Source organism: Phytophthora ramorum, assembly GCF_020800215.1.
Source record: "Phytophthora ramorum isolate Pr-102 chromosome Unknown Phyram_PR-102_s0001, whole genome shotgun sequence".
Taxonomy (NCBI): domain Eukaryota; phylum Oomycota; class Peronosporomycetes; order Peronosporales; family Peronosporaceae; genus Phytophthora; species Phytophthora ramorum.
Window position 1 is genome coordinate 5,256,636 of NW_027150647.1, and position 15,057 is coordinate 5,271,692.

General features: G+C 52.7%; 8 protein-coding genes across 8 annotated transcripts; 5 read left to right on the forward strand and 3 right to left on the reverse strand.

Moving 5' to 3' along the window:
• Positions 1–342: 342 nt before the first annotated feature.
• Positions 343–2,742, forward strand: KRP23_1356 (Methionine synthase reductase; the record flags this gene model as incomplete). Its single annotated transcript, XM_067884183.1, has 6 exons — positions 343–405; positions 479–547; positions 633–820; positions 896–960; positions 1,028–1,863; positions 1,930–2,742. The coding sequence occupies 6 exons, from the start codon at positions 343–345 to the stop codon at positions 2,740–2,742; spliced, it is 2,034 nt and encodes a 677-aa protein (XP_067751929.1).
• Positions 2,743–2,991: 249 nt separating this feature from the next.
• KRP23_1357 (uncharacterized protein) lies at positions 2,992–4,239 on the forward strand (the record flags this gene model as incomplete). Its single annotated transcript, XM_067884193.1, has 1 exon — positions 2,992–4,239. One exon carries the CDS (start codon positions 2,992–2,994, stop codon positions 4,237–4,239), a length of 1,248 nt encoding a protein of 415 aa, XP_067751930.1.
• A 60-nt stretch (positions 4,240–4,299) lies between these two features.
• KRP23_1358 (Ataxin-10) lies at positions 4,300–6,391 on the reverse strand (the record flags this gene model as incomplete). The annotated part of the gene is made up of 6 exons (XM_067884204.1): positions 4,300–5,271; positions 5,346–5,477; positions 5,544–5,655; positions 5,724–5,785; positions 5,855–6,209; positions 6,345–6,391. The coding sequence occupies 6 exons, from the start codon at positions 6,389–6,391 to the stop codon at positions 4,300–4,302; spliced, it is 1,680 nt and encodes a 559-aa protein (XP_067751931.1).
• A 1,168-nt stretch (positions 6,392–7,559) lies between these two features.
• On the forward strand, positions 7,560–7,970 carry KRP23_1359 (histone H3; the record flags this gene model as incomplete). The annotated part of the gene is made up of 1 exon (XM_067884215.1): positions 7,560–7,970. The coding sequence occupies one exon, from the start codon at positions 7,560–7,562 to the stop codon at positions 7,968–7,970; it is 411 nt and encodes a 136-aa protein (XP_067751932.1).
• A 365-nt stretch (positions 7,971–8,335) lies between these two features.
• KRP23_1360 (Intraflagellar transport protein 20-like protein) lies at positions 8,336–8,926 on the reverse strand (the record flags this gene model as incomplete). The annotated part of the gene is made up of 4 exons (XM_067884226.1): positions 8,336–8,420; positions 8,490–8,593; positions 8,665–8,750; positions 8,800–8,926. The coding sequence occupies 4 exons, from the start codon at positions 8,924–8,926 to the stop codon at positions 8,336–8,338; spliced, it is 402 nt and encodes a 133-aa protein (XP_067751933.1).
• Positions 8,927–9,058: 132 nt separating this feature from the next.
• Positions 9,059–9,762, forward strand: KRP23_1361 (Ubiquitin-conjugating enzyme E2 pex4; the record flags this gene model as incomplete). The annotated part of the gene is made up of 4 exons (XM_067884237.1): positions 9,059–9,307; positions 9,405–9,464; positions 9,532–9,601; positions 9,662–9,762. 4 exons carry the CDS (start codon positions 9,059–9,061, stop codon positions 9,760–9,762), a joined length of 480 nt encoding a protein of 159 aa, XP_067751934.1.
• A 65-nt stretch (positions 9,763–9,827) lies between these two features.
• KRP23_1362 (Trimethylguanosine synthase) lies at positions 9,828–11,316 on the reverse strand (the record flags this gene model as incomplete). Its single annotated transcript, XM_067884249.1, has 4 exons — positions 9,828–10,400; positions 10,472–10,566; positions 10,647–11,181; positions 11,269–11,316. The coding sequence occupies 4 exons, from the start codon at positions 11,314–11,316 to the stop codon at positions 9,828–9,830; spliced, it is 1,251 nt and encodes a 416-aa protein (XP_067751935.1).
• A 110-nt stretch (positions 11,317–11,426) lies between these two features.
• Positions 11,427–15,053, forward strand: KRP23_1363 (Protein sel-1-like protein 2; the record flags this gene model as incomplete). Its single annotated transcript, XM_067884260.1, has 1 exon — positions 11,427–15,053. One exon carries the CDS (start codon positions 11,427–11,429, stop codon positions 15,051–15,053), a length of 3,627 nt encoding a protein of 1,208 aa, XP_067751936.1.
• Positions 15,054–15,057: the final 4 nt, after the last annotated feature.

A 15,057-nucleotide genomic window follows, 5' to 3' on the forward strand; every position in this document is an offset into this window, starting at 1 on the left:
AATATCGGTTTAATCTCGGCGTCACAAGCAGTACACCTCGAGCACTCAGGCTGTCAAAAGCTCAACCACTTGGCCAACTTGTCTCACAATAGTTTTCACTCCTCAACAACAGTACCGTACTTCAATCTCCCATTTACAAAACCCTGTGGACACTTGGTTTTGTATACCGAAGTTCAACAGTTTTGTCTAGAATCCCCAACTTATATGAACCTCAGTCGGTCGCACCTAACAGGAGTCGGTGTATTTTCCTCGAAACTGGCCAAAACAATTGTGTATTTGGTGTTCAAAACACTAACTTCAATACCAATTTGCATTCGGTGGCTGACGTACTTCTTGTCCGCTATGGCCCGCGCCGTCTCCGTCTTCTACGGTTCGCAGACCGGGTGCGCCGAGTCTATCGCGCAGGTTCAAACCTCCTCCTCCATCCCCCCTCTGCTCTAAATCGCACTCTAATTCTTTCATTTTGATGCACCTACAGCGAATTTATGACGAGGCGCTGGAGAAGCAACTGGACGCGGAGCTGCATCCCCTGAACGAGTTCCAAAGAGTGGGTTGCAGTGCAAAATTGTACCCCATTTTGCAGTATTTTATCATTGTGGAGCTAACGGTTGAACTGGGTGTTGTCTGTGCAGAGCAAAGTGGAGACCCGCGACGGACATTTCGTGGTGATCGTGTGCTCCACGACCGGCAATGGAGACCCGCCCGACAACTGCGGCAAGTTCTGGCGCTACGTGAAGAGACGCACTCAGCCTGATGACATGCTGGCCAAGCTCCGGTACACGGTGCTGGGGCTCGGAGATACCAACTACGACAAGTTCTGGTGCGTTTGGGATCAGTTATTTTGTTGCTGTCGACTAGCGGTGAGTTGACAATTTGATGTGAACTGTTGACGTAGTTTCATGGGCAAGGGTATTGAAAGGCGCATGCGGGAGCTTGGTGCCCAGAGCTTCTATGAATTCTGTACGCTCGACATTTGTGGTTGTTTGATAGCGGACTCTGACGATGGCTTTGTTGTGTGGGTGAACAGGCGCTGCTGATGAAGCGATGGGTCTCGAGGACAGTGTCGAGCCGTGGCTGAATGCCCTATGGGCGGCATTTGATGAGGCTTCAGGAGCTGTTGATGGTAGCGCTGATGCCCCGAAGACACCGAGTATGGAGGACAGCAGCGCAGAGACTAGCGATGCTGCGGAACCGTTGCCAACGGCTTCGACGCCAGCAACCCCTGTCACAGTCGACACGACGTACATGTTGGAAAAGCTCATTTCGTACGAGAAGATGTTTGGACCACTGGAAACCCCGACCGGGGTTCCTGAAGACCTCCCACGTCTCCAGTCTTCTCTTCTTAGTGTGTGTTTTCTGAGTGATGAAGAGCGGAACGAGTCCGGCCCCGTATCGACCAGTGAAGAAACAGAAGAGGAGTTTAGTGCGACGAACCCCTTCATCGCGTCTGTCGTTGGCGCTGAGTACCTTACCGCACCACACTCGGAGAGGAAGGTTCTCCTCCTCGATGTCGATATCCATGGCTCCGGTATTCAGTACGTGCCCGGCGACTCGATTGGCATCAAGTGCCCAAACAGAACGGAAGATGTGGATGCGCTTCTAGGATGTCTGGGTATCAGTGGTGACAAGGTTTTCTCTGCGGAGCCAGTTGCTGCGGTCAATGGGCGTGCGGCGAAGCGGAAAAACACATCGATCCACTTCCCTACGCCGTGCAGTGTTCGTGATGCCTTGTTGCATCACGTAGACATCCTGAGCTCGCCGAAGAAGGCAGCAGTACGTGCTCTCGCAACGTACTGTTCCGACGAGGAGCAGCGTGCTCGAATGCTCCTGCTGAGTAGCAAGTCTGGGGCGAACAAGTACAAGGTAAGATAAACCTTGCATCGGGACTATTATCTGGTTTCTGACGTTGATGCGTGATACGATGTACAGGCGTTCATCACGGAGCAGCACCTGAACTTCGTTGAGCTGCTTCATCTGTTCCCGTCTTGCAAGCCCCCGCTTGACCACTTGCTGACGCTACTGCCGCACTTGATGCCTCGTTATTACTCGGTTGCGACGTCACCGTTGGTGGATGCTACTCGACTGTCCGTAGCCTTCACTGTCGTAGATCACGCTGTCGGCGAGCATGGTTTACGTCGCCGTGGACTCTGCACGAATTGGCTGGACAATATCTGCCAGCCGCTCATTGGTGCTGGTCAAGCTGCTGCTGGCGTAAAGATCCCCATCTTCCTGCGCGGCACACAAGACTTCCATCTGCCGGAAAGCAGTCAGTCGCCGATGGTCCTTATCGGCCCGGGTACCGGTGTAGCTCCGTTCATGGGCTTCCTACAGCACCGTCACCATGAATCACAGCTTGTTGCTGCCTCATCAACGCCTATGGGTGATGCATACCTTTTCTTTGGGTGCCGCCGCAAGAATGAAGACTGGCTGTTCGAAGAGCAAATGCGGGAATACGCGACTAACGGCACGCTTTCGCAGTTGTTCACTGCCTTTTCGCGCGATCAAGACGAGAAGCACTACGTTCAGCACGACTTGCGCGACAACGCGAAGCTTGTGTGCGACCTCCTGCAGGGATCGGACGGCTATGTCTTTGTCTGCGGTGATGGTATGGCCATGGCTAAAGACGTCCATGCCGCCCTCGTTGAAATTCTGGTGGAGCACACTGGATTGTCAGTGGAGGACGCGGAGCTGAAGCTGCGCGAGCTGGGAACCCAGCACCGCTACGTCCGTGATATTTGGTGATCGCGCACGTATTTCAACTGATAGAAACCCAGGAGTCTCAATTCCGTGGTCTCCTCCGTCAGCTCACACATTTGCTGTGGGTACCTCAGTAGTTCAGTCTAGCACATTTATGTTATGCAGACTCGACCAGGTCGAATTGTCGAAGACGCAAGAGATAATGCAATCTTGTTTTTTGAAAATGCTATTGCTGTTTGTGCTGATCTTCGCAAGAATACTCACGTCGGTGTCGTTTCATAGCAAGGAAGCAGCATGATGCATGCATCGCGATCTCGTGGCACATCAACGGGAGGGGCTATTCTCATTGAGTGGAAGAGCGAGCAACGAGCGTTTGAAGTGCTCTCGGATGAGTCGATGGCGGACCAGTTCCCAGCACTGGAGCATGTAGTTCACCAACGAAACTCCATTCAGCTCGGGGGTGACGATCAGCAGACCACCGACCAAGACTTGGCAGAACTAATTGACGACTTTGAAAGCTGTTGGGATAGTCGTGACTTCTCCAACTCAGTGACAGAAATGCAGAGACTACGTTCACGAGCGTTGGCCAGAATCCTAGCAACTCGAACACCTTTGAGATGGATGCCAGATTTTCTTCGCAAGTGGCAAAATCTCCTTAGCTTCGTTGGAAATGACGACGTGCGTCTACCTCACATCGATCTCGTTGACTACTTTCAGGAGCGCATGGCACTCGCCAGAGGCTGGAAGCTCATCGGTGACATCGTCCAGGCACGTTCTACACTGGTAAAGTGCTTCGAGATGACCAGACGGGTGACTGAGGGTAGTGAAAATCAAGCCCTACGACGTGCTGCCGTGGTTGCGAAGAAGCTCCTGCTCGAGTTTGTGGCATTCCAAACGTCCCTGGCTCGGAATAAAGAATTGTTTGAGCGCCATGACGCACCACCTCACGTGCTGGTCTCTCTCAGCAAGGAGTTCTGGTCCTTGTTGCGTCAGGCACCCCTATCAGTCGAAGTTGGAGCGCTCTTGGTTCATTCTCTGATGAAACAGCGTCAATTTGCTATTGTGACGCGGTTTCTCGAGCGCTCGCCCTTCATTGGGGAGAGTTCCGAGTTGGCCTTGATGCATGCAAGAGCATTGGCGTACATGGGATTTTACAGGCAGTCGATCCAAGTTGCTGAAAACAAGGACGAATTGACCTTTTCCATGGCTTTGAGAGCTCACTGCGATCGCACGAAGGAACTCCTTACGTGTCGTGAAAGATCCGACGAGCTGCTACGTATAGAGAAATTTGAAGAAGCTGCAAGCAGCTACATGGAGTGCTTGGCCCTGATTGATCCGCTGGACCACAAGCAGACTGCTGCACTCTTGTTCGGGCATGCAAATGCGTTGTTAGGACTGGAAAAACTCCCTGCAGCGATCATCGATCTCCGAAAGAGCCTTGGATTGGACCCAACCAACAAAATTGCCTCACTGCGTTTGGAAACCACGTATATGCAGCTGGAAACAAAGCGAATTAAAAAGGAGCTTTCAGGGACACGATGAAGCATCGTTCAGCAGTAGACTCCATATGGTGTAAATGCTATCTCAATTCGTACTGTGATGCTACTCCTCCTTCGCCAGTTTGACCTTTCCGTCCTCGCCGATATCTGCGCGCATTTTGGCCTTCTCGAGCGCGGCATTTGAAGCTGCATCCATGCCCTGTGGACGTAATCCGTTGATATACGATTGATTGGCTTCATTCCCCTCGCACAGATTGCGCAGAGCCACCAAAGACCATTCACGGATCAATGGGTTGGCTTCGTCAATGTTACAGTGGTTGAGGAACAGATGCAGGTAGCCTTCCTCGCGGACGAGATCTTGGTGGTCAGTGTGGCGGAAGCTGATGTTGCCGATGGCACGGATCAATCCAGACCTATACCCGAAAGGCTCCCCGTTAGTTTGTATTGGGCCAGCACCTCGCATATTTTTTGTCGTTGGGTTCTGACGACCGAGTTCCCAAACGCGTTGAAGCTCTTGAAGCAGGGAGAGCAACAGCTCCTTGGTAACTTCGGGGTTCACCCTTGTGTGGGCAACTGTTAATTCTCCCAGCACATCAAGCAGCATCAATTTGGCTTCATTTTCCAGCTCGATCCACACCTTTTTCCTGATCTCATCTGCTTCATCAGGCCTGTCTTCGTCGCCGGCAGTGATGACGTACGTCCACGTGCCTTTTACAAACTCGAACGTTCCCTCAGGAAGCGGTAGTTTTCCGCCACCTTCTTCAGGAGTGGTTATAGTGGAGGGTGACTTCAGCGCGGACACTGCCCACATCGTAAACATTCGTAGCAAGATTAACTGCTCGGGAGTAACTCGAGACCAAAGCTTGCTCAGCATGTGAGCGCCAACGGCATTGTAGAGGTCCTTTGAATGGCCGTCCTGGAAAAGCACCCCAAACAGTGTGCAAATCCACTCAAAAGCTGGGTCCTGATCGTCAATGTGCGGGCCATATTGCAGCGACACATCAGACTCAATGGACGTGGGTGGCTTTACCATGCAGCGGTGGAGAATTGTAATCACCAAATTGCGGGCGCAGACCTATGAGCACGATAGGAATGAACAATACTTATGAGAATGCGAACAACTGTCGGGCTATGCTGAGCAAAACCTACCAAATCAGCGCGACGACCAGCAGTGGCCTCGACTTCCAAGGTTACCGAGCTGTTGGAATTGACGCAATTGAGGATCAGCGCCACCGCAAACGCGACAATCTTGCGGTACTGGTGGCACTCTACCAACATTTTCTGTGTCGAAGTACAATCGTCACTACAGGCAGTGGAAAGCCATGTCATGTTCGATTTGTCACTCACCTGGAAATCATCAGGGAAGAACAACTCCCACGCTGCCGCCTGGTTCTTCGTGTTACTAGTGACGCAGTTCACACAAAACTGCAGAGCGACTTGGGCCAGAAGAACAACTTGTCTGCCGTAGAACAAATCTAGAGTTAGTCTTTGTCTACCGCTCTACCCAAGCCAACAGCGACAACGCACCCTTGAAGCGCCTCTTCCTCCACGTCAACCCAGACACAGCAGTACACCGCCACATCATGCGCCTACAACACAATACAATCGATCAAAACCCACCATATCCACACAAAACGCCCAATATCTCAGCGTCGCACCAGCTTGATTAGCCCAGCATCCAGACAGGCATCTTGGTTGTCACTGCACGCTGCACACGCGTTGCGCAGGAACCGAAACACTGACGTGACCGCTCCAACTTGGCTGGACGCTCGACCCACATGACCAACAACAGGCTTCGGTGGCGAGAAATCCTGTTGCAGCGACTCGGCGGTGGGGTTCTTGCGATCCACATGGAACGTGTAGCCCAGTCCGTCGTCGCCTGCGTCCTGCATGTCACTAGCTGCAGCATTTTGCGCGAATCCTGGGGATCGAATCTCGTCCTGCAGCTGCTGAATGCAGTCGATGATCGCGTTGGATGCCTGTGTCCACACAGGCGACGCACCGAATGACTCCCTGGAGAAGGAAAACGGCGCGTTTGAAGGCGGAAATGACAGTTAGTCGGCTGAACTTTTGTACAGATGGGGAGTGGGATGCGGCAGCATTGAGGAGCGCCGTTGCGGGGAGTGGCGACATACTGCAAGCACGTACCGGAAGGCGGCGCTGTGGCATTCTGCTGCCAGTGCTTCGAAGTCCATTGCGGCGATGGTTGTACACAAGTCATACACTAATAATTGGAGTGGTGTACATGTATGACACACGCAATCGAAGCGATGTTGAAGATGAGTGATGGTCATCCTTCATGTGCAAGACCGGGCCGCATTCGTCAACGAGCTGCAACTTGCCTGCAACGAGCGACTCACACGGCGCGCGGTGGACGAACATGGCCGACAGCGTGCAAATGTCACGCCCAGTGTTGACCGTCTTTGTTGCGTTGATTGCTGTTGCTGGGCGAATGTTCAGCCTTTTGGCGTGTGGTCTTCCGGTTTGGTGCTTTTTGAGTGGTCTTCACTCGCCTGCATGTTTCGACTGACACGCGGCGGTCGAATAGCAGAAGCCACCTCATTGACAGGATTTAGCCACTGGTCGCAAGTTCTCTGTCAAGGACGAACTCGTGATCTGTTGCGTACCAAGCGCTGATGCAGTCGCTACGGTAAATACTGCTGGGGAACAGCAGTAGCGATAGGCGCTGGCCTCCACTGGCTCCCGCACGATTCAACACCAAGAGCTGCTGCTGCTGCTGCCTGCACTGCCGTGCCGTGCCGAGCTCTAATGTATCAGCACAGCACCGGCGAGCCTCGTTGCTGGCAGCCTACTTTTTTTTTTTGCTGTGGCTTTTCTCGTGTGTATTGAAGGGGTTGGGTTAGTTTGCTGTCGTGAGCCATGATTGGCGACCCGTCGTTTCTTGGTGCGGGCATAGTGAATCCAAGAGGGTTGCCAAACCCCCCCTTTGGATTTTTGAATGGGGCCATGGTTGCAGCCGGCGGGGTCTGGCCCGACACATATAAAGCGCCATATACTCGGCACCAGGCTCGGATGGGGGAGCCAGCGCGAGTGAGTGGTCCAGAGACACGAAGAGCGACACGGAAGGAACGATGTCGCCCCGCCCAGCCCGAACCGCTCTCCCCGGCCGTTTGCCTACGATTCGCCCAACAAAGCCGAGGGGGGGGCGCCTCGCCGTAGGACGTCATCTCTCCTGCTTGCACCCCCCTTTAGCAAAGCACTTGCGCTTTGTATACCGCGCGCCAGGCCCCACTTTTTCCTTGCTTCTCCGCGCGCCTCGCCTCCAATTCATTTCCCCTTTTGCGCCAAGCTCCAAGACCAGTACCCAGCACCGACCACCAGCACCAGCACCAACCGACCGAGATGGCTCGTACCAAGCAGACGGCTCGCAAGTCCACGGGCGGCAAGGCCCCGCGCAAGCAGCTGGCCACCAAGGCCGCGCGCAAGTCCGCGCCCACCGCCGGCGGCGTCAAGAAGCCGCACCGCTACCGCCCCGGTACGGTGGCTCTGCGCGAGATCCGCAAGTACCAGAAGTCCACGGAGCTGCTGATCCGCAAGCTGCCGTTCCAGCGCCTCGTGCGCGAGATCGCGCAGGACTACAAGACGGACCTGCGCTTCCAGAGCACGGCCATCCTGGCCCTGCAGGAGGCGTCCGAGGCCTACCTCGTGGGCCTCTTCGAGGACACGAACCTGTGCGCCATCCACGCCAAGCGCGTCACCATCATGCCCAAGGACATTCAGCTCGCGCGTCGCATCCGCGGCGAGCGCACATAAGCGTCCGAGACGGGTTTTCGGTGTTCTCCTGGTAGCCGCATTTCCAACCTTTTCCTGCTTTTTTTTTTCTTATCGCCAGTTAGCTTGCATTTGGCTTGCTGTGTGTGGTGGGGCGTAGTACTCAAGCACGCAACCCGTAGTATTTTAGCCTTATTATTTGCAGTAAGAAAACTCGTTTTCTCGAAAGCATGAAACCTCCCTGGCTCGCGTTGGTTGCATGGGTCGGCAGGACCCGCACGACTTCTCTTTCATGCTTTGCAATGTTCAGAGTGCAGAAACTGGTTTGTGGATTGAAATGGCAAGAGAAGCAACTGCTGTAGGAAATGCTACGAACCTACAACTGGCTCCGACGTTGTTGCCCCGAATTACGCCTCGTTGTTGCTGAGCTTGTCCATGAGCACTTGCTGCTCGTCGGCGATTTTAGTGAGCGACTGGAACTGCAAGTTGTATCTGTGCAAATATGCGCAGGAATCCAGCGTTAGCAAACACAAACGACAGCGTCGCGTTTTCCGAGCGCACCGTTCTAGCTCGGTCTTCTTCTCCTTGATCTGCAGCTCCAGCATCTGCTTCTGCCGAATCCGATTCTCCACTTCGCTGTCAACTCGATTGCGCTGGCCGATGGCCTGGAAGTTGTCCCAACAGTACACAGCATTACGACTCTGGAACTTGTGCATGAATCTCGCCATCCACGAACCTTGAGCTTCTCGCGCTCGATGCGCTTGGCCTGGCCCTCCATCACCTCCAGAACGCCCTTGACGATCTCATGGAACTCCTCGAGCTCTGCAAAGCAATGTCAGACAAAGAAAACGTGCACGACAACGGCACGTACTTGTGGCGAACTGGTTGCTCTCCTGGTCGAGTTCCTGCGTGTGCGTGATGTTGTCCTTGTCCAGCACGCGCACCTGGCAGTCGTCATCGAAGCAGATGCTCGGAAGTTGGTTGTCTCCGCGGCTCATGCTTGCCTTGGTCGCGATCAAGCAAAATGGCTACACTCCATGATCGCGACGTTTGGCGGAAAACGATGCTGTTTCCTACCGGTATACCGGCTCGATTTGCAATTTTCCCATTTTCCTCAAAAAGTGACGAAGATGAACACGAACGTGAAGCGCCTCCGCAAGGAGCTGCAGGAGCTCAAGAAGAACCCGGAAGAGGACATGGTGCTGTACCCGGAGGAGGACACCATCATGCGCTGGAAGGCCTTCATCCGCGGGCCCAAGGACACCCCGTTCGAGGACCGCTGCTTCGAGTTGGCCATCCAGACCACGCCGCTTTACCCCATGGAGCCGCCCAAGATGAAATTCATCACGAAAATCTTCCACCCCAACGTGCATTTCAAGGTGAAAGTAACTCCAATTGCTGCTATCGAAGCTAGGTTGACATTCCGAGGGGTGTACAATGTAGTGACTAATTGTGTTACGTGTCAATCATCTTCAGGACGGTAGCATCTGCCTGGACATCCTCAAGCGCGAGTGGTCGCCTGCTTGGACCCTGAGGGTGAGGTGGTTGCTGACTTTGAGGTGTAAATGCCGTGATGCCTCACTGTTGCTATTATGCTGTTTAGGCTGCGTGCTTGGCTGTGATCTCGCTCTTGTCGGACCCTGCGGCCGACTCGCCTCTCAACTGCGATGCCGGTGAGTGATCGATGAATTTTGTAGAGGAATGTGTAGGGGTTACTAAGATCTCTCGTGCAGGAAACATGATTCGTGCGGGTGACATGCTGGCGTATAACACGATGGCCGAGATGTACAAGAAAGAATATGGACTGCTTGAGCTGCCGAAGGACCCGTTCTAAAGGCACAGTAATCTTTACAGTTTGTGCCGTTGGTGGGAATTTTCGTCAGTGCTTTGTCCTAGCATTCATCGATCAGCTGCCTCCTCATTTGGTGAAGCAGCTTCTTCGACTTGGTTCTTTGATGTAACCAAGTCGCCGTAGTAGGCCGTCACCACCTTCAACTGCTTGTTCAGAAAAATCTTCTCGCACTCCACAGGTTCATCTGGTGTCAACGCCTCGAGATCACTGGTGGGTGTTCCTCTGGGGAGGTAGTACGCGATGTTCTTCGACACCTGCTGAGCTTTCGCGAACAGGTCCAACCCGGACACTCCTTTCACGACCATATCTTCCAGACTAAAATGCTTTCGGCTGTAATTGACGCCTCCCCATGGCGGCGACAGAAACACCGCGTCAGCCTTGACGTTGGGCAAAATGTCGATGGAGTTGCCGACGATCCACTCAATTTTGTCTGCTACGCCGTAGATTGCCGCATTGTGCTTCGCCATGCGGATCTTTTCCGGGTCAATGTCGATCGCAATGACCTGCTTGCACGTCATGGCTAACTGAATCACGTTTCCACCACATCCTGCAAACGGATCCACCACGATGTCGCAGCTGAGGCGTTTTGCGATATGCTCTGCGATCAGTTGAGGGGTGACCTGCATCCAGCACGCATACGCAGGTCAACTACCGATCCACAAGGTAAAACCTCCCAGCAACGTGTACGCACCGAATACCAACTTTCGTGGTCAAGCTCGATGCCATCTTCGAACTTCTCAAAAAGAACGTGCCTCTGCACGTAAAACTTCACGATGTCCTTAGGAACTGCAGCAGAGGATAATAGCGTTTGACCATTTAGAACCAACCCAACTCGCAGCCAACCGTTTCAAACGAAGGGAACGTACCAGGGTACTCCTTCTTCTTTTTCTTCTTCTTCTTGCCGGCTGCCGTGTCCGAATTCTTGTGCTGAAGCTCATGAATACTCTGTTGTTCCGGCTTCACCTCTGACGTCACCTCCACTTTCTCGACAACGCGCTCCGCCACTTCTCCGTCCGAATCGTACACCACGCGCACTTTGTCGACAATCGTCGTCTCCGTCTTGGGACGGTCTTCCTCAGCAACCTGGCCTCCCTCTGTATCCCCAGTAGCATCTTCATCTTCTTCAGCCTCCACCTCTTCATGCTCCTCCTGTGGTACGTCAGCCTCTTTTACCGCTGGACCCTGCGCTTCTTCATCCTCCAACTGCCTCTTGCGCTTCCTCGACACCTTTTCCCTCGACCCACCGCCAAAACTCATCGGCAAACTTCCTTCCATGCCTGCAGCCTTCATCTCCTTCTCCATCTGAGCCTGTGCAGCCTCGTACAGGTCCGCACACGCGTCTGCAGTCTCACATTCGCCTTCTGCCAGTCGTCGACGCTTGTTTTTCTTGCCTTTCACAGGCTGCAAACGCGAGAAAAAGCAGCGGCATACGCACAAAATATTATCAAACCACCTCCAATCATCAGAATCCCCATAGCAATGCTCTACCTCGCGTGTCTTGCGGTTCTGCAGCCGCACCTCCGTGACCAGCGCCATGGCTGTCAAAATCTCGGATGTTGACTCCTTTATTGGACCATAATACGTCTTTTTCCACCAATCAAACATTGGTTTTTTAGTTGAAGTGACATTTTAGATTCTGCGGCACAATGCGCAAGTGCCGTCTCCTAATCGACCTTCTGGGTTTCCTAGTGGCGTCTCTGACGCTCACAGAGTCTCGTCCGTTGACTCAAGACGTACAGTGGTTCACGCTCTCACCTGCAAGCGAGCGGGAGGCCTGGAAGTCCGTGGAATCCACCACTCTGTGCGCTCTCGACGCCTTCCGCTTCGGAGTAAACTTTCCAGCTTTTATTAAGAGGGTTCCATACAAAAATCAGGATGGTTTCGAGTGGCAATTAATTGCCAATAGGGTGGAAGGATGGGAAAATGGGGCTGTCGTGGCCGCTGGGGCTCTTCAAGTGAAGATATTGGACTATGAAGAAGAACAAGGAGAAATTGCAGCCGACGAGGAAGGAATCGAATGTGAATTTGATCCGGAATTTTGCATTCCGAAGCTGGTGGGCATCCAACTGCCCGATGTCGTCGGGAGAGATGAAGATGGAGAGTCGTTGCATAAAGGGCACACGGTGGAGTTGGCGTTCGAAAAGCCGACGAATCGGCCTCGAGCGAGTTCCAAGGCGGAAATCGATGAGTTTGTCGTTTTTACGGAGTATATTGGAGATGAATTGGTGGGATCTTGGTCGGATGATGGACTCGTGCTGGTTATTCAGATTATAGAGATTGATGAAGACACAGTCAAGCCGGTGAGGGAGCTAATGCAAGGGTTGTTGCAAACAAGCATTTACATAGCAAATGCCGGCAAGGGGGAGTTTGGGGGCGTGGATAGGAAATTAGGTCTGCACGAAGGAATGCAGAGCTTACGGATTGAGCCGCCTGGAACATACACGATAGGTGTATCTGCTCCTGGCGAGGAGGTCATCTGGTCTCCTGAGCTTTCGGTTCAATCTTGTGATTCATCTTATCTTGTTGTGGATCCGAGACGTGCTTCAGCTGATGCATCGAATGGAATGGGTTCGGTGGATGAGACCATAAGAGATACGGCTACCAGTTTCGCGATCGACGGAATACTGACTCATGGCGGTGAAGAAGGATTTGTGCTGTCGCACGATGCTATTCAGATGGAAACTGCTGGATCATGGAGTCTGAGTTTCTGGGTGTTCTTAACCGAGGATTCAACAGGCAGTTTTCGAACCCTGTTTTTCAACGGAGACGGCGAGCATCAGCAACGGACTCCGTCAGCGTGGTGGAAACCAGATGAGCGTCGGCTTGTGCTACGATTAAGCACTAATACAAATGCCGACGTTGGGCTTGACAGCAACGAAGAGCTTCCTCTCAACCACTGGACTCATCTGGGCTTTACATTTGCCAACTGTTCTGAAAGTGCCATCACTGTAGATGTGGACATACCCAGCGCTTGTCCACAAAATGATATTACTGAAGAAGAAAGCTGGTTCTATTCGTTTGCTTTTTATGTGAACGGCTTGCTTGATACTGAAGTTCGGGTGTATGAACCAGTAGTCGCGAACAGTGGACCCTTGCACATTGGTAAGGGACCATGGACGGATGGTATGCATGGATTTACAAGCAACCTGAGGGTGTTTTCAGTTCCTATTTCTCCTGAGGAGCATCGCAAGATCTACTTCCTGGAAAAACACACGCACGAAAACTATCATGATTGCACCCGCGATGGCAATACAGCTTCTCTTAAGTCAAAGAAGGATGCATCTATGCAGATTTCTTACTTATCGCAGTGCTTTTACTTCGAAGGACAGGATGCGAAACAGTATGATGATACCGTGGGCGAAGATGTAGGGACTGAAAATTCTAGGAATTTTGCTGAGCTTCAAGCGTCAGCGTATGAGAAAGCTGCCACGGCTCGAGACTCCTGTGAGCCGGATGCTTGGGAATATCTCATGGAAGCTGCAGACTTAGGACATTCAACGGCATGCCGAAATGTGGGCGAAGCATTTTTATATGGGACGTATGGAGCCCAGGACCACTGCTCAGAAGCAAAACCAGTCAAACAGAATTTAACGCTTGCTCAACAGTTTCTCGAGAACGCTGTTGGTCATGGAGTTTATAGCGCCGGGAAATCTCTAGCGCTGCTTCTTGAAGTATGTGATGAATGCGGGGTGACGGGCGACGAACATCTCGCCTCGCTCACAACTGGGCTCGTTCATCTTGCTGCTGCTAGCGGTGAAAAGGATGCGTTCGCAATACTTGGGCGTAGATATCGTCAAGGCATTGTGGCAAGTAATTCTGCGGTTGACATTGCAGCGTATCACTACTACCAGGCCGCTGTGGAAGCTGCCGACGAGTTTCATCAACTTGGAAAGCAACCTCTGCATGAGATGACACGTTTGTATGACTCTCTCGAGCGAGATATCACACTTGGTGAGCGCGGGGACGACGACGAGCTGATCCAGTTCCAGAAAATGAACGCAGACAAAGACGGAGACGTGGAGGCGATGGCGGCCATGGGGGACCTCTACTATTGGGGGGCTCATGGTGTGCCGCGTGATCATGCACAAGCATATCAGTACTTTGATCGAGCAGCTCGTGCTGGTAACGTGAATTCTCAATCTGCTGTGGCAGGTATGCTGTTGAAGGGCGAAGGAACTGCTCAAGATAACGTGACCGCCATCAAATGGTACGAACAAGCAGCAGAAAAGAACCATACGCGAGCACTGAACGGCCTGGGTTTCATCCATTTCCACGGCAGCGCTGGTATTCCAGAGAACAAGTCACTTGCTCTCGAATACTTCGAGCGTGCTGCAGCAAATCAAGAAGACGGTGACAGCATCTTCAACGCTGGATATTGTCATGCCTTGGGACTAGGCACAAAAGTAAACTTCAGTCGCGCAATGGACTTCTATGATGCAGCGGCTCGGAAGTTTGGACATTTCGATGCCATCTTTGAAATGGGAAAGATTTTAATGGTTGGCGTGCCAGGTGTAGTGTCACGCGATACTGTGAAGGCGTTGGCATATGTGAAGGCTGCATCAGATGGTGGTCAGTGGGGACGCACAATGAGGCAGGGCTTCAACCTGTACAGCAGTGGCGACTTCGAGCGTGCTGTCGTATATTACCACGAAGCACGTGAGCTTGGATACCCAGTAGCGACTAGCAATTTAGCCTTCCTCTATGATCAACGTCTGCTGCAACCAGGCGACGTGGCCAGCGAGCGCCGAGCGTTGAAGTATTTGTCGCTGGCAAAGGATGAAAACGGAGACAGAGAAACTTTCGTGCGAATCGGTGACTTTCACTATTACGGACTTGCTGAGCTGCGCAAGGACCCAAAGACCGCAATCCGATGGTACAGTCGAGCAAGCGCTGAGGGTGTGGCTGTCGGGGCCTACAATGTAGGCCACATGTACGAATTCAGCGATGGCGTAGAAGGGAACCTGGAACGAGCGCGCAGATACTACAAGCGCGTACTGGAGCTGTCGATGGGTGCACTTGAGATTGAGTTGGCGATACGCTTTGCACTGGCCAGACTGACTCTTCGAATGTGGTTGCAAAACACTCCGCTTGAAATATTTCTTGGCTGGAGCAGTCCATTGGCTACGGCTACGGACACCAACACATCCACTGCAGACTCAGCAGTGATATTTGACGCAGCAACAAATTTCTTTGACGGAAAACTTTATGTGCTCATCTCCACAACGGCAATCATTTTGCTTTCGATCGGCGCGTGGTATTTTCACAGCACCTGATATC